Source organism: Cupressus sempervirens, chromosome 2, assembly GCF_028749045.1.
Source record: "Cupressus sempervirens isolate cs-2001-9-10 chromosome 2, ASM2874904v1, whole genome shotgun sequence".
Taxonomy (NCBI): domain Eukaryota; kingdom Viridiplantae; phylum Streptophyta; class Pinopsida; order Cupressales; family Cupressaceae; genus Cupressus; species Cupressus sempervirens.
In genome coordinates, this window is record NC_143119.1 from 751,684,621 (window position 1) to 751,704,000 (window position 19,380).

At 39.4% G+C, this 19,380-nt stretch overlaps 1 protein-coding gene across 5 annotated transcripts in view; it reads left to right on the forward strand.

Moving 5' to 3' along the window:
* Positions 1-19,380, forward strand: part of LOC149575597 (putative trehalose-phosphate phosphatase C) — a 337,875-nt gene that overhangs the window by 64,123 nt on the left and 254,372 nt on the right. For all 5 annotated transcript variants that reach the window (XM_089815362.1, XM_089815363.1, XM_089815361.1 and 2 more), the window contains 3 exons: positions 9,261-9,401; positions 9,531-9,602; positions 9,829-9,948. In XM_089815362.1, coding sequence (XP_089671488.1) covers positions 9,261-9,401; positions 9,531-9,602; positions 9,829-9,948 — 333 coding nt within the window. The remainder of the gene's footprint in view (positions 1-9,260; positions 9,402-9,530; positions 9,603-9,828; positions 9,949-19,380) is intronic.

Here is a 19,380-nt window from a genome sequence, read left to right on the forward strand (position 1 = left end):
ACTTTGAACACTACTTGTGTGTTGCAAAAGTCAGGTGTACCTTCAAGATAATATAATAACGTGCTACTTATTAGTTGAATGATCCAGTTTGTGATAAGAATAAAGGAATATAGGTAGAAAATTAAAAGTTTGGTTGAGTGGTGTAAAGTAGATCAAGTTGTTCACTATTTATTTGAATATTTATTAAGTGATCATCAGCAATTACAAATTTCCATTTGAACTTCTCCAATTGAATTTTAGTATATTTTACTCAAGAGAGCAAGATTGAATGATCAGGTTGCCCAAGCACTACATCAAATTAATGGCGAAGGAATTTCAAACCTATCAAGTCAGAAACTGCATATAAATTCGACTTTATTCTTTGAATAGCATTGAACCCACCATCAACATAGACAATGAGATTCACAATATCATCACCATCACTTTTGAGTTAGAAATTCAGATCAAAGACACTTTTTTGAATTGAAAAGAACTCAATAAGTGCTGATTGTTTTTTGATTTAGTAGTTTAGTGGATCTTGCTTAAGTTCATGCAAGGATTTGACAATCTCACTCCCTAAATGTTTCAAATCATTGGAAGTAGACATAGAGGATTGAAATGAAATGAAAGATTTAATAACGTCCACAAGGCTAAGGTAGCCTATGGGACCCACACTAGAAACCCTTCAAGGAAGGGGAGAAACTAATCTAGCTATACACTTTTGGTTAACTTTTCTCTCTGTCATTGAATTCTGATAATCAAAGCCGCGGTTCTCTTCACTTGATTCTCCTCAAATAAGCAGTTCAAATCTCTGTTCTTTAATAACTTTGCATACCCCGATTTGATGTCACTGTATGCTGGACATTCCTTGACAAAGTAGTGCTCTGTCTCTACCACCCCCATATTATAGAATAAACAAATTTTGTCTATTATAGAATAAGCAGTTCAAATCTCTATTCTCTAATAACTTTGCATTCCCCGATTTGATGTCACTGTATGCCAGACATTCCTTGACAAAGTGGTGCTCTGTATCTACCACCCCTATATTATAGAATAAACAAATTTTGTCTATCCACTCTTCTTTTGGGACCTGCCATCTACCCGTTTCACATCTCAGCTGGTGTGAACTAGTTCTGATTTGCGCTATCAACATTCTTGCTCTCTAATTAATAGGTGCCCTTATATAGGCCTTTTCATCATAACTAGAAGTGGGATTAAATTCTTTAGTGTAGTAAGTTTTTTCCACCCCTTGTGTTTGTAATGTCCTCGTCATAAAATAAATGTATTTAATTAAACTTTGTAACGAGCCGATTGATTTAATTTGCCTAGTCCTATTTTTATTTTGTTTCCGTAGTTTGTGTCGCCATTGGCTAACTTTATACACCCTCGGAAAGCTTTTCCCAACAGGTATTTAAGCACAGCTCGTAGGTAGTCTATAGGCATGCTTTTGGATATATTTGTCTGTACTACGAACTCCTGTTTAGGGTTCTCTGTAAATTTTCCATTTCGGAAGTGAAAGACCTTCCCTATTTGGCTCGTGTGGTTTCGGTAGGATTCAACCCTCACCCTATTCCGTTGATGCATGCAATACTTCACTCGAATCTGGCTAGTCAGAGCATTATCAGATTGCAATATTCATTGCGTGGGTTTAATCTAATCTCTTGTCCTGTGCAACTCCAATTGTTGTTTATTAACATCGAGCCTTGTTATTTATCAACACTATCTGTTAATCTACAAGGTCTCTTTGTGCATGTACCATCTATCATAGTTTTCATCATTCACTGTACGGCCTCCCAGTTTGGTAGCGTCACTCGCTCTCCCACACATTTCCCCCTCTGCTCGTACTTGATCCACTCTCTACATTTTGTTTTCCCCTGCCACCGTACATACTCCTACCATTCCATACAGATCCATTTTATCACCATACTGCATGCTAGGAATTACTGTACGATCTGCTAGGACACTGTACGAACTGCTACCACAACTGTACGATAGTTGTGTTGCCACTGTACGGACCCACTTTCCTTCACCGTACGGTTACTTTGTTATCCACCGTACGCATTCTTCAAACACTACTCTACATCAATCTCATCTATACGATATCATCGCATTTCCCTCCGTACACTCTGTGCCATACGCCGTACACTGACTCCCACTTGTGCAAAATCATCTGAAGGGCAATTCGGTTGTCTGGAACATTATAGTGGTATCGGAGCTCTTCGATCTTGCTAGCCTGTAGAAAGTGAATGAGATTTTATAGCCAGAAGAGAGGGACACATTCCGTTGATTGAATAGTTGATGAACGGGAAACGACCGATGCCAAACTTGTGGCACTTCTGAGGGAACTTGCCTGGAATCAGGCACAGATCAGGGATACGTAGCGACTCATGGAGGAAACCCTCAAGAAGTTGACGGAGAACAAAATATCTGGAGAACAAAATGGACACAGCACAGACTCAGTATCGGGTAAACCACACCCTTAGCCAACACTCTCTCGACCTTCCATGCTGACTTTCCCACCACGGATGGAAGCACATCATGAAGAGAGACTACCAACTTTCGAAGAGATAAGAGAGGACTAGAGGAATGCAAACCTCGAAGAAGACATTTCTTACAAAGATTACGCAGATTTGAGGATGAGATACTCGGGAGGCAGAAATAGAGGAGGATACTTTAACGATGATCTCAGGAGAAAATTGAGTAAGGTGAATCACATTAGGGCATGATCAAATAAAAACCTCTATGGAATTTACAGAGAAACTAATAGAACGATTTGATGGGAAAGAACCTGAGCTCAATTTTAAAAATCTGGCGCAACTGAGGCAAAAAGGATCGGTGGATCAGTTCATTGCAGAATTTCAGAGGCTTTCTCTGTTGGTCATGGACATTTCCGAAAGACGGTGGGTCATGCTCTTCATGGATGGATTGGCAGAATCGCTGAAAGGTTGGGTGAAGGGATTCAATCTGTCTACCTTGTCGAAAACAATCAATAAGGCACGAAGTATGGCATCATCATCGGCACTGACCTCATCCTCTCAAAGTCACTCACATCCGAAACCACCGACATTTCCAAGAGACAAACCTCCGCCCAAGAAGCCGTCATTGGATGAAGTTACCTGACAGGAACTTCGAAGGAAGAAATTGTGTTTCAATTGCAAGGGCCCTTGGGAGGCTGGCCATCGATGCCTTGGGAAGGGAAAGATCCATTACATCGAGGTGGTGTCCGATGATGAGGACGAACACGAACAGGAAGAAATGCTGGTTGAAGATGACCAACCTAACATTGACACCAACATGGCCAGTTTAAACCGTACGGAGAGAATTGCTGCCTTAGTACAGCACGGGGGATCCATTGCATTGGCTGGCAGTTCGAGGTGCACAGTTTTTCGTGTGCAGGGTACCCTTCAAGGACAAAGGGTTACGGTGATGTTGGATAGCAGAGCTACTTTGAATTTCATAAACTCATCCTTGATAAAGCGAAGGAGTCTCCCTACGGAAGCACATGTAGGCTTTCAGGTCAAGGTAGCCGGAAGGACTTTCTTGCCCTGCACGCACCTTGTTCCTCAGTTGAGCATCACATTGGCGAATCACACGGTGATGGAGGACTTTTGCACAATGGACCTCGCTGACATGGAAGTCATTTTGGGCATATAGTCGATGGAGACACTTGATTAGTACACTCAGAGTTTCAAGCGGATGGACTTCAATTTTGTGGTTGACGGAAAGAAGGTTGTCCTCTGAGGGATGGCAAATGAAGGTCCGAAGGAAGTTTCCGCGCATTGGATGGAGATAGTCTTGCGGCACAATGACGTTGAATGGGTTGCACATTGCTTTATCTTGGCGGAACCTATGAAGGGGCACCGAACACCTCCGTAGGATGATGAACTTCGGGATATTTTAAGTAGGCATGAAAAAGTCTTCATGGATATTTCTCCTGGCATACCACCTCATCGGGGGTTTAAACACACAATCGAGTTGAAATCTGGGCCAAAACCAGTCATAACCACACCGTACCGCCACCCCAAGAAATTCAAGGATGAGATCGAACGGACGATTTAGGAATTGCTTGAGAGACGATGGATCCATCCCAGTTCTAGCCCATTTGCATCATTCGTGGTGTTGGTCAAAAAGGACAAAACGATGCGCATGTGTGTGGACTATTGCGCGCTGAACAAAAGAATAAAAAAGAACAGATATCCCATCCGACGGATAGATGAGCTATTGGATGAACTACATGGCGAGGTCTATTTTTCAAAAATAGATCTCCGTTCCGAATACCATCAGATCTTAATGAGGGAAGAAGATGTGGATAAAAAGTCTTTCCACTACCACTACGGACACTATGAGTTCCTGGTCATGCCATTCGGATTGACCAATGCACGTACTACATTTCAATCATGCATGAACCACATCTTCAACAAATAGTTGTGTAAATATTTGTTGGTATTCTTTGATATCTTATTTATAGCAGGACATGGGAGGAGCACCTAAAGCATCTGAATGAAGTTCTGAGTATCGTGGAGGAACAGTCCCTGTACGCCAAGCAGTCCAAATGTGAGTTTGGTATGACAGAGATATTGTACTTGGGGTATGTTGTTAGTAAATATGAGATTCAAGTGCATCAGGAGAAGATTCAGGCTATCCTCGACTGGCCTCCCCCAAAATCACTCACAGATCTGTGAAGATTCTTCGGATTGTGCAGTTACTACAGGAGATTTGTCAAAGGATTTTCTCAGCTCAACGCACCTTTAATGGATTTGACGAAGAAGCGGGCTTTCCAGTGGAATGAAGAAGCACAACTCACCTTTGATAAGCTAAAAGAGGCTATGAGCACTTGCCCAGTTCTTGCATTGCCTGACTTCACCCGACCGTTCATTTTGGAATGCGACGCATCTGGGGAGGGCATTGGAGCGGTTCTGATGTAAGATAGACACCTCATTTCCTATGAGAGCACGAAGCTTACACCAGCAGAATGCCTGTATTCCATTCACGACAAAGAAATGTTGGCCATCGTACATGCTCCAACCAAGTTCCGGCAGTATCTGGTAGGTGCCAAATTTGTCGTCTGTACAGATCACAACAGTTTGAGATATTTCCTGGAGCAGCGGGACTTGAACGAACAGCAACAAAAATGGGTAAGCAAAGTTCAGTCTTTTGATTTCAACATTGAATATGTAAAAGGGAAGAACAATGTTGTTGCAGATGCCTTGTCCAGAAAACCCACCATCTGCTCACTAGACCAGATCTTAGTTGACTGGAAGGTACAACTGTTAGTAGAATATTCCAAGAATACATTTGCCTGTGAGATAATGGATGGCCACATCCATGATGATCGGTACAGAGTGGTGAATGATATCATCTTCTATAAAGACAGGATATACCTGGCACCAGAATCCAAACTGAAGCAGAAGATCCTGAAGGAAGTGCACAACTCACCTCTGGTTGGACATCCCAACTTCCTTAAAACTTACAGAATTATTCGGGAGAGATTGTCGTGGAAGGGACTGAAAAGGGACGTGCTGCAGAGTGTAAGAGAATGTACGGTTTGCCAACAGAACAAGTCCGAACACACTCTTCCTGCCAGTTTCTTACAACCTTTGCCAATTCCCGAATGTAAGTGGGAAAGTATATCAATGGACTTCATAACAAGTCTTCCCAAGGTGAATAGAAAGGATTGTATCTTTGTGGTGGTTGATAGATTGACAAACTATGTCCACTTCTTTGCCATCCCCTTGAACCTTCAGGCTGCACAAGTCGCCGATTTGTTTTTCAGAGAAGTCTTTTGCTTGCACGGGTTACCCTGAAACATCGTCAGTGTTTGGGATGGACGATTCGTCAGTATTTTTTGGACAAAATTGTTTCGTATGGTAGGGACAAAATTATCACTGAGCACGAGTTACCACCCACAGACAGACGACCATACTGAGATTGTGAACAAATGGCTCGAAGGCTACCTTGGGAACTACGTCTCGGCACAACAATGCGCGTGGGTAAAATGGATCCATCTCGGGGAGTATTGCTACAATACCATGTATCACATGTCTATCGGGATGGCGCCATTCAAAGCTCTGTATGGGCACGAACCCGTCTCCTTCATCGACACAGTTTTGGGTGACAGTCGCGCTTCAAGGGCGAAGGATTGGCTTCAGGAGGGGCAGGACATACTGAGGAGCTTGAAAGAGAACTTGCAGCAGGCACAAAACCGACAGAAGGTGTATGCCGATAGACACCGGATAGAGAGGAGTTTTGAAGTAGGGGATCTAGTCTATCTCCGGCTTTAGCCATACCGACAGTCTTCATTAAAGGGAATAGGAAAGGAGAAATTGAAGCCACGTTTTTATGGTCCCTATTGCGTGATCCCTTGCATTGGTGAGGTGGCGTACGAATTGGAACTTCCGGAGGGTAGCCGTATTCACAATGTCTTCCATGTTTCCTGTCTGAAGAAGGCTATAGGGAAAAATGTCAGAGTCACTATCGACCTTCCACCACTCAATGAGGAAGGGAAGCTCATTCTGGAACTTGCTGAGATTCTCGAAGTGTGCAAAAAGGTCCTACGGAACCGCATTGTAAGGGAATACTTGGTACGTTGGTGACACTTACCGTTGGATGACGCAACGTGGGAAGGCGAGCACATCCACTAGCACTCAGCATTGCACTTGCTTGAGGACAAAAAATTTTTGGGACGAGAGGACTATAATGTCCCCATCATAAAATGAATGTATTTAATTAAACTTTGTAACGAGCCGATTGATTTAATTTATCTCGGTCCCATTTTTACTTTGTTTTCGTAGTTTGTGTCACCGTCGACTAACTTTGTACACCCTCAGAAAGCTTTTCTTGATGGGTATTTAAGCATGGCTCGTAGGTAGTCTGTAGGCATGCTTTTGGATATATTTCTCTATACTGTGAACTCTTGTTCAGGGTTCTTTGTAAATTCGCCATTTCGAAATTGAAAGACCTTCCCTATTTGGCCCATGCGGTTTCAGTGGGATTCAACCCTCACCCTATTCCGTTGATGCAAGCAATACTTCACTCGAATTTGGCTAGTTGGAGCATTATCAGATTGCAATATTCATTGTGTGGGTTTAATCTAATCTCTTGTCCTGTGCAACTCCAATTGTTGTTTATTAACATTGAGCCTTGTTATTTATCTACACTATCTATTAATTTGCAAGGTCTCTTTGTGCATATACCATCTATCATAGTTTCTATCATTCACTGTACAGCCTCCCAGTTTGGTAGCGTCACTCGCTCTCCCACACATTTCCCCCTTTGCTCGTACTTGATCCACTCTCTACATTTTGTTTTCCCCTGCCACCGTACATACTCCTATCATTTCGTATGCCATTTTATCACCGTATTGCATTATGGGAATTACCATACGGTCTGCTAGGACACCGTATGGTTTGCTACCACAACCATACAACAATTGTGTTGCCACCGTACGGACCCACTTTCCTTCACCATACGGTTACTATGTTATCCACTGTATGCATTCTTCAAACACTACCGTACATCAATCCCATCCGTACGGTATCACAGCATTTCCCTCCGTACAGTTTGTGTCGTAAGCCATACATTGACTCCCACTCGTGCGAAATCATTTGAAGGGCAATTTGGTGGTCTGGAACATTACAGTGTCTTGTCCATATTGTGAAATTTTTTCATGACATACTTCTTTATTTCCTTATTACTATTCGGACAAGTATGGATGTTAACATCCCATTTTTGCATCCACTTGTCATTTTGCTTCATCCATGTACCTTTTCACCTAACAAGTTTTTCATCTATGACTAGCTTGGGCCAACGATATTCTTCCAAACCTTGGGTTTTCTGCAAATAACTTAGCATCCGGACCAATGTGACGGCTTCTAATGGAAAATAACCCACCTCGGCCAATAAGATCTCATAGAGTACCATAGTTTTGACTTTGAGATTGCTTGTAATGAACTGTTTTTGAATTCTTTCTACCTGTTGCCATTTCTGTTTGGACATACTGCTGCCCCAAACTTCACACTTGTACAGAATCACTGGAGTGACCAGCAGACCAAAAAGAGTTTTCATAGTCATCCAATCCCATAATTCTGTGTTCCTACACCTGTTTTACAGCGAATATAATGCCTTCTAGCCTCCTTGAATCCTTTTTGATCTGCATGTATCCCAATTGAGTTTGTTTTGAAAATCTATATCTAAGTATTTGTACTCTTTCACAATCTCCAATAGATTTCCCTCAAACAAGAACTTGTTCGTTATATCATTATTCTTTTTCAACGAGAAGATCATAACTTTGGTTTTGTTAGTGTTCACTTGTATTCCCACCTGCTAGCAAAAACTTTCTAGCACTTTCAAGTGTTGAAATTTTGATGTAATAATATTTCAAAGAGTCTAGATGCACGGGATTAATATGATGTTGAACTAGTGAGTGTACACTTGTCGATATCTAATGTTTTCACAATGTCCTTGTACAGTTGAAGATAGTTACAATGACAATTTATATGTTTTGCAAGTGTAGTATAGATGAGGAACAGAGAATTATCTTATTGATAGAGTTTCTAGGTTATATCTAATTAGTATCGTAGCCTTCTTCATGTGCAAGTTTACTGTCCACTTTACATGTTGTAAAGTTGGTGAATTGTGTATGTATTTAAGCTAGTGTAAATCATCATATCATATCTAATACGAAAGTACTCCTATAATTCTTTCACATCCTTTGATAGCGAATGTTTCATTATGTCTCTTTTGTGCATGCTAAATTTTCAACACCATATGAAGTTTATATTGTAATCGGTATATTCTTATTGATAATTTAGAAAAATTCGGAGGGCTTTACAGAAAAAACTTCAATATTGTATTTATTACCAGCTATTGAACCAGATGGATCTCATATAGTAGTTTCAGATTTGCTAATACAGTTGACAATTAAAGGTGAGAGTGAATTGAGCTTTAGAGGTTATGTTGAGAAATACATATTGCTTATTATTACCCAACTTATCATATAAGTTTATAACAGAATGGTGTTGAAGACAAGTTTCTTATTTTGTTGATGTCAAAAGTTGTATAAATTATTTAGTGCCATTGCTTCTGTAGGTCACTTTTTCAATTTTCCTCCTACTGATGTAAATATACTATATAATGATTTTTTATTGCATTTTCTACAGTTACAATTAAAGATATAAACTTAATTGCAACTTTTTTTATGTTTCTCCTGTTTTTTATCACTGGGATACCAAAATGCAATTGAAACTGCTTACATTCAAAATTGTATTTTGCTGGCTTTACAGGTGAAGCATCCTTCAGCTTTGCATGTATTTGAAGACATTACAGCCATGACACAAGGAAAACAAATAGTTGTTTTTTTGGACTATGATGGTACACTTTCACCGATAGTTGAAAATCCTGATCATGCATATATGTCTGATGAGGTATTAAATGGAGTTTGTGCTAATTTAAAACAATACTCTCTGAATGTTTTGGACTTCATTTAATTTTCTGTGCAATTATAATGTCAATTAAAAGTAAACTTACCTTGCATTTTACTTTCTTGAGGCTAGATGAGGAATGCTCTAAGGAATGTAGCCAAACATTTTCCTACTGCAATTATCACAGGCAGATGCAGGGACAAGGTAAGACAATATTGTATTTTTTATTTAGTCTTTTCGTTCTTTAGCTTTATGGTGCTCAACTTCGAGTGAAATATGTTGTTCAAAACTTAGATATGGATGAGAGAAATATAGTTCCTTTGATACTTATATTTTCCATCATGTACTATAGATTGCTTGTTTTCCCTTTTTTGTTGGTTCTCTTTATCTTGTTATTGAATCATCACATTTATACATTGCTCATTGGCAGGTATTTGAGTTTGTGCAACTTCCTGAACTCTATTATGCTGGTAGTCATGGAATGGATATCATGGGGCCAACAGAAGTTCATAATGGCAACAAAGGTGACAATGTCTATGAAAAAGTAAAGGTAAAGTGATTAGAATCCATGAAAAGTAATTTGGCTCATGCAAAAGTGAATTCCAGGAAAATTTAACGTATTGGACATGAGCCTGTTTTACAGGGTTTGACATTAATTATTATTAAATTAGATTTGATAGTGATAGATAGATTATAGGAATTTTTAGAATATGAGGCAGACTAATAGTTGTTTAATTATGTTAAATAGGTTGATTGTTGTACTTGCACCCATTACCATTTGGGTTATAGTTTATTTGTTATGCAGTTATTGTATACTTTCTAGCATATGCTTAGTGGCATTTTTGCAGCGTAAATTATGGCCAATGAATTAAATCTTATATGACATCAAACCTGCATAGTTTTGAATCTCTAATGAGGGGTTGTTGATCATGACATTTTGACATTTTGGATCCCCACAAAACTTTTAATGTCTGAAGTCTTATCAATCACATTTTGATTCCAAGCACATCTGAACATCTTCATGGATATGAGCAATTCCTACATCCATCCATGAGGGTTTATGCAAGGTGAATCAAACATTTACCTTTTTTCATACTTTCCTTTAATCAATCTCCTTTCAGTTTCAAGGTTGATTCCTCAACAGGGGGTTTGACCACGGAAAACCCTTTTTACCCAATCTTTTCCCCTTTTTCCTGTGTGCCAGAACAGGTTACAGAGCTGTAGGATCTTTTTGGGCAGATTGGAAATTGTTGGAGCATACCTGTAAGTTTTGGGCAAAAACCCAACACACAAAATGTTTCAAATGCCTTATACCTAGGTATAGAATGCTTCACATGCCCTATACCTCCTAGATCCAACTCAAAATATGACTGGGAGACAGGGTACAACTTCGGGATCTCAAATTATCTCTTACAAGTATTTTTGGGATTTTTAGCACTTGGGATCATCCTAGCCAATTGGGACATCTTCCTTCCAAATATGCAGCTTTGAAAAAAAGTGATCTACCTCTTTGCATTGCTTCCCTTTTCCTATTGTACAATGCATCATTTAATATAATTGTCTTTTCTTGTCTTGGATAGTATTTACCTCTAGTCATAAAACTTCTATCTGTTACATACAATGGGAGAGATGCCTTTGTTTCACAAGTACAAATGTAGTTGACAAGTAATAAAGTAAAATAAAATGAGTGTAATTAAGTTTGTGTTTCTGGTAGTTGTTGGTTAATTGGCTGCTACCAACGTTTGGTGTTCCCAGCCTTTGTTGCTCTGTCTATATATTTCTTATTTTACATATAGTCAAGGACTGCTCATATGATATCTTGTACACATTGTGTATCTGTGAATGGGAATGGAGCTATATCTTTCTGAATATGTTTGTAATTAATTTTTAATATTGATTTCTATAATTTTGTGTTTTCCTTTATAAATCTAGCAAGTAGAATATTGGAGTAAACATTTGGCATAGTCGTTGATTCAAACTCTAGCATAATAAAATCCATGATGAGAATCATGGCAATCTAGTGGAACATACCATTGATGAATTGTACAAGCCGATGTGTAATGTTTCCAATTTTAATTAATTTGGGCCCAAGTTATTAATGTTTGTATTTAGGGGTTCCGATTGATTTAGTATATCTTGGACCTATTTTTTATTTTGCCTTCGTAGTTTGTGTCGCTATCGGCTATCTTTGTACACCCTCAGAATGGTCTTCTAACGGGTATTTAAGCACGGCTGTAGGTAGTCTGTAGGTATGCTTTGGATTATATTTTCTCTGTACTGTGGATTCCTGTTGGAGTTCGGAATTGTTCGCCATTTTGGAAATGAAAGATCTTCCCTATTTGGCTCATGCAGTTTCAGTGGGATTCAACCCTCACCCTATTCCATTGTTGCATGTATTACTTGGATCGGATTTGGCAAGTTGGAGTATCTTTGGTAATTATTACTCGCATCTAAGTCTTTCTTATTGTGGATTTTTTTCTATGGTGTACTGTGTATGAACCACGATTACATTTTGTGTTGGATTTTGGTTCCTATTCCCTTTTCTCCGTACTGTCCTTCCTCATAGCTTTCACCGTACATGCACCTCAACTTACCCATCATTCCATACTGAGATATGTCTTTTGCATCATCGTACGGCCCTACTACAGTCACCGTATGGTCTACTTCAAGACATCGTATTGTCATCTCTAATCCACCCTACGGCTTGCTCTAATTCAATCGTACAGCCTTCCTAGCACAACGTACGACATTCTAAATTTCAGCTGTAGTTGCGCAGCACAGGTTGTGACCATGCAACACGGGAGCATCTCCGGAACTATTCGAGAAAGTGGCTGCATAGTACAGGTAGTCGCCGCGTAGCACAGGCAATAGTCGCGCAACATGGGTAGTGGCCGCGCAACACGGGCAGTAGTCGCGCATTACGGGTTGTGACCACCAGCACGGGAGCATCTCCGAAACTGTTCGGGAAAGTGGTCGTGTAGCACGGGTAGTGGCCCGCAACACAGGCAGTAGTTGCGTAGCAAAGGTAGTGGCTGCGCAACATGAGTAGTAGTCGTACAGCGCAGGAAAGTGAACATTTAGCACGGGAGCATCTCCAAAATTGTTCGGGAACATTACACGATGAAGAACGAGAAGATCAACTCTCAAAAGACCTAAACAATTTATCAGATATCTTGTTAAAAAAATACGTTTGTAGGGAAGCTCTTGCCAGGGAGATCCCTTGAGATATTGATAGTCTCACCATCAACGAAGAAGTCAGTTGTCTATTGCATAGATTTCCAATGTTTATTGTGTTATTGATTTGAAGCTTCGGTTTGATAAGCCCAATCCATGAAATCAAATCATTAGCTATTACACTTATGCACTCAATGACTATCCATTTTTGTGATATTATTATTCATAAATTAATGTTTATTGGACTGACACACACACACATATCTATACATGTCATGTATTTTATTAATCCAATAAATATTAATAATAATATTGTTGAAGATCGATCAAAATTTTGATTGTTGATCTATGATCAACTGTTTTCTTGCAATGCCAAGTACACATGATATATTATTGTTTTTAAAAGACAATTTAACATATATAAGATCGAACATATATATGTGTTGATACATATTTATCTGCAGATCATATATTGCAGTTGCTCATGTCAAGTAATGCTTAATATGTTGTCGGTAAAGTTATAAAATAGCCGACAGGTAGATTAGCATGTTGTCGGTCATTATTATGTAGCCGACGAGTAGAATTAATTATATCTGAATGGGTGCGACAGTTGAGTCACCCCTTCGGGAAGGTATATGTACACCGTTCGAAATGGTTGTAATCATCATTGGAAGCACTATGTAATCTCTTCAGCATATATGTGAATAATAAAAGGAGTAATGTTGTGTTACATGTTCTTGTCTGTATGCATTAAACTATTTACCCCATACGGTAAATATTTGGCACCGTTGCCCCCTGGACTTGGAACAAAGGTAGAGGAATGAAGGCTAATGCCGAATCAGCTGAACAAAAATAAAAATAAGCTAAAGGAAAAAGATGAAATATGCACCGCACAAGGGAATTTAATTTTGGCACAACAGGCTGAACATAGACGGAGGTTTCAGTAGATTGCCGACAGACACTGAAGCACTGAGGAATTGTTGGAAGAGACTCGACAGTGTTTGCATTTGGTGAAAGAAACAAGGGAGGAATTTCTTAGCCTGTATACACCGAGGGAAGAGAATTCAGATGAAAGGGAATTAACTTGCACAGGTTGGAGTGCCGAGGGAGCACGAGTGTGGAGTGAACTCTTCGTTCGCGATACACTTCTAGAACGGACTTTGCTTAACGAAGACCCTTTTTCGCCAAATAGCATGACTGTTGGAAATAAGACGATTGCTTGAAACAGTGCAGGTGTGCAGAATAGCGTAGCTGAGAAAAACAGCGCAGGTGAGCAGAACAATGCGGGTGTGCAGAACAACGTGGGTGTACAGAACAACGCGAGTGTGTAGAATAGCGCAGGTGTGGAAAACAACGTGGGAGTGCAGAACAGCGCGGGCAAACAACAAGTACCTCCAACTAGTATAGTAATGGTAGGACCAAAGGAAAAATTGCCAAATTTTGATGGTGATGGAACAACTGATCCAATTAGACATTGTAAGATGTGAAACAATTTGGACAGTGAATGGCGTAATCGACACAGATGAATGGGTCCGACAATTTCCAGCAACCCTGAGGGGTGTAGCAATTGATTGGTTTGCCAATGCCGATCCCCAAAAATTAACTTCTTGGGCAGCAGTTAAAATGAGTTTATTACCAAGTTTCAATTACTGCGAGACGACAATGAGATCGTAGCAGAAATATACACCACAAAGCAAGAGAAAAATGAAACAGTCCGTGTATATGCCAGAAAACTAAAAGAATTAATAAATAAAATGGAAAGTAAGCTGACAGATGGGCTGAAAAAAGATGGTTCACTGAAGGACTACGTTCGGAGTTAAGGAAGAAAATGAAGATTGTGCTGCCATCATCATACACCGAAGCATACAATTGGGCGATGGACTTAGAGAGTGAACAGAAAATGAAAAAGAAGAAAAGTAGCTCATTTGACTCAGATGATGCGTCTTCAGAAGAAGATAGCAGTGGTGATGAAAAGGACAGTAAGAAGATCTGAGCTTTTCAGAAGGATATGATCAGAATGATGAAGGAATTAAGAATATGCAAAAAGAGACGAATAGAAACAAGCTATGGTGCACAGATTGCAAGACAGAAGGTCACACGAAGGGATCCTACCCGAAAAACCAATTCTGTGATATCTGTCAAATTATGGGACATTCCACAAAAGAATACCCCTTTAATATGAAAACAAGAGGGCACCAACAAGTGCTCTTGACATAGGAGGCTGCTATGTTAGGAGGGAGTAGAAACACCAGCAATGATGGTGCCACTTCGGGTGGGTACAAAAATAATAGAAGAGGGCAAATCAACAATACTAACAACATTACCAACAATAATAATGGGAGCCGCAACCGAATTCAGTACGATGCGAACGATCGCCCAATGGTTCAATGCCAAGCATGCAATTTGTGGGGCCACCTTGCACGAAACTGTTCATCAAAAAACACATCAAATTTGTTATGCAGATGGTGTGGTCCTGGAGATCATGAAGATGCCAAGTGCCTGAAATCAGGAATGAATTTGATTAGCATCGGCATGGATGAAGTAGTCTTGGCAATCACCCGTAAACAAGCAAAACTATACTCCGACCCGATGGAAAAAAGAAGAGATTGGAAGAAGTGCGGGCGGAAATTGAGAAAGCAACACAGGTAGAGAAATCACAATTGAAGGACACTACCGGTACCTCAACGAGGAACTGTGCAGAACAAAACATCATACGGGAGATATTACAAATTGAAATACCAGTCAAGTTAAATGATCTAATCCTCACAATGGCTCTACGAGAAACACTCACGAACATAGCCTCGATTGCTAAACTACTAGGAGAACATGGAAGGGAAAAAGAAAGTGGAGCAAGTGCAACGGACCCAATGTTGCTAGCCTTCACATCCGGATGACATTTGAAAGTCATAGAGATAGGTATATAAGGAACGGTCCTTTCAGACACAATTGTGGACAGAGGTTCAGGGGTAAATGTCCTACCAGAAGATACTTGGAAGAAGTTGGGACAGCCGACATTGTGCCCACCTACGTTCTAATTACTAACGGCGGACCAACACGGCATTTAACATCTCGGCGTCTTGATGGCACAACCAATGACTATTGGAACATAGTCATTCCTACTCAATTTTGTCGTCATCTTGCTAAAGAGGAGAGGATATGACGCCATTTTGGGCCGAGAATGGCTCGTACAAGCAAAGGTTAAGCATGACTGGAAGAAGAATACACTATCAATTGAGAGCAAAGGACGGAAATTCATTATTGATTTACACACAAATGGTGGTCGAAGAAGCCGTATCATCTGATTTCGAAGAAGAGGATGAAGGAAAGCAGGGATTGGAACACAATGAGGAAGGAGTCCTATGGTTGGAAGGTGGATCGATGGACGATGATTTGGATTTAGTGAATGGCCTTTTCCACTAGCAGATGGAGGATTACGAGCTCTTTCCGAGCTGTAATATGTTGAGGGTCAATGAAGGTGAGAAAGAAGAGGGGAATGAATGTCCGAAGAAATACAGAGAAGCGGAAGGAGAGGCAATTATGAAAAAAGTTGAAGGGAAGAACATACAGTACAAACCCAGAAAAAGGAAAGATTCCATCGTATGGTACACAATAAAGGGACTGTGCAGAAAGAAAATGTTATGTCGAACCACGGATATAGTAGAAAGGTGCTGGTAGCAAAGAAAACACATCATACGGTCTGCATAGGAAACAAAGAGGAAGGGTATAATAAAAGCTTCAGCAGTACGGAATGAAGGTCCTAAAATCAGAAATACAGTTATTGACGGCAAGAAGTGGCAGCTGACAGAATTCATGGTACTGAGTTTCGAGAACAAATTGGGATATGGAAAACCTGAGGGAGAGATCATGTACCTTAAATAAACTTGATGAGCGACGATTGCAAGCACAACGGGCCACGAAGGTGACACAAAGTAGGCACAAAGCGTGGTATGATAAACACCTAAAGATAAACAAGTTTCAATTGGGACAGCTGGTGTTGAAGTATAGTGGACGAAAAATCAAACCGAGGAAGTTTAAAGTCAAATAGGTCGGGCCATACCAAATCCAGGAAGTAGGTGATAACAGAGTAATAAAGCTATGGACATTGGATGGGCAGGAAATTCCAGAAACTGTGAATGGTTCCAAGTTAAAAATATACCATGCTAAAACTCTTCCCCCGTCTAGAAACAATGAGGAGCAGTACAAAAAAGAAAAAGAAAAATAAAGAGAAGTGATAAAGGCACCATACGGGCATCGTATGGCCCCCAAGCACATTCTTTACGGTTCCTTATTTGCATCCCAACACCGTACGACAACTTGATGAAACTATACATCGTACAGAAAAATTGATGAAACATACACTGTACAGAAAGGCAGAGGCACCATTTTGTACGGACATCGTAAAATCATATGAGCATAGTAAAACAACGTACAGTGTTTTAAAAGGAGCTGGTAACATCGATACCATACGGAATCCAACAGACCGTATGCTAGAGAGAACAGGAAAACATTGTATGTTTGGAACAGGGATATTGCAAAACCGTATGGATATCTCATAAGGCTATACAGGCACTAGAGAATACGTACGGGCATTATACAAACCGTACGGAGACACAGTGAAGGCCGTATGAAAGGCTAGAAAACTATACAAAGAATCCAAGAAACAATATCGTACGACAAATGCAGAGGTACCGTATGATGACTCCAGAGAAACAATACCATACGAAAAATATAGGATAGACCATGCGGCAATAAGTTACAGATTAGCAGAGATCATTGCACACGAAAAAGCAGTATATAGTACGTAGAGGAATTGTATGGCTTACAGGTAAGCAACGAAATAGCGGAAGCAGCACAAAAAAAAAAGAAAAAGAATGACAAATAAAAAATGTTTAGAATGAATAATGCATGATGCCCAAGGGAAGGGAAAGACGTAAACAGGTAGTAAAACATAAGCAGTTACCAGAAAGAGTGTGGGATCAGAAGAAAATCACAAAAATGGTGTATTCCATGGAATTCTGTGTGGCTTTGAGAGTGCTATTTTGGTCTTGGCAGTAGAGGCGCTGCCCCTCGTGTAATGAACCCTTGCCGAACCTACATCACATTGTAAGCATTAGTAAAATAAATATATGAAATTGAAATTAAACATAAATTACAGTATAAAAACTACCTCGTCAAATCCATTGCTAATTCTTTGAAAGAGACTTCTTTCGAATCACTCAACCCTTGTCAAGTAATTGTCATAAAGGAGCATCTAACTAAGGCCTTTTGGGATCTTTGATTAACCACTTGGTAATGATCCCTCCTTTACCAAGAACCTTTGTCATATGCATATGTTGAACCTTACAATATATATATTGTCTCTTGCAGTTTCTCTCTAAAGAAACCTATAGTTTCTCTCTAAAGAAACTAAGTCCTGTCAAGAATTTAATTATCTAACTACTTATTGCCTTTTGAGTTTCTCTCCAAAGAAACCAGATATAAACTTTGTTCAATTACTTCAATCAAACTGTGGATTCATGGTTTCTCTCAAAAGAAACCACATTCCAATGCGGCCTTATTTTGGTACCTTGCCAGTCACGTGCTTTTGTGGTATAATGGCTCCTTGGCATAAATGCCTGATCACAACTTAGTATATGTTTGTTTGAATATATAATGGCTCCCTGGTGTGATGTCTGCTGCACCTTTATAAGATTGTTCTTATTTGTATATGTCCTTACGCTTGGGGTACTTGCAAATATCAACCTTCATTTCAGACCCTGGTACTGTTGCGTAGAATGTTGTCAATATCCCTGAGTTCCCTTTCACGACATTTATGCTTTGGTCTGCTTATCAAGACCCTCCGTTTTCTTTCCCTGCATTGGTATCTTCTCTGGTGTCTTGCTATAATGTAGAATGTTTTTCTTGGATTGAATGAACTTTGCATGGTGCAGAATGATCTTCCTTTTAGAACCCGATGGGAAATAGATCTTCTGTTTTTATGTCTTTCTGCAAAGTTCGATATTGCTGCGAACTCCCTCTATGTATATCTCTGTGTTTTTTCTTCCTGTTTTTCCTGTTGCCTTTCCTTTGCGGGACTCCTCTTATTAATAAGCCATGGGAGAATAATATACAGGCGCCGTTTGATGAAATACATGATTAGGGTAATGCCGCCGGTTCATAGTTGCTTGTATTATTTCATTATACATGTTACAATATATGTTTCGTAGGGTCTTTAATTTATATATATGTGATTACAAGGTTTAATACTTTATTACTCATTATTATTTCAATATAGTTAGATTATAATTATAATGATTATTGATTTACTATTAATTAATTATTTTTAATTTATTATTATCATAATTCTTATTTATATTTATCATTATGTTAATTAATATATACAATGATAATATTTTATTATTAAAATTAATTATTTAATTATTTCAATTTATTACGGTATTATTTATTTCTTCTTTATACTGACAATTATTGCAAAGATATGGTATATTTTAATTATTACAATGATATTATTTATTTCTTCTTCATACTGACAATTATTACAAGAATATGAATTTTTATGGGGTAAGATACATGGTTTATCATAGTCCCTCCGTCTCAATTTTGCTTGTCCTCAAGCAACTTGAGTATTTCTTCCTTTTCCCAAGTAGCATCTTGAATGGGCAAACCTTTCCATTTAATTAAGAACTCTTTCACAGTTCTATTTCTTAACACTTTTTCTCAGCTTTCTAGAATTATTTTTGGTTCTAACTGGAGTTGTCCTTTGTCATCCAGAGGAGGAAGTTCTACAAAGGGCACTATCTACTGGCCC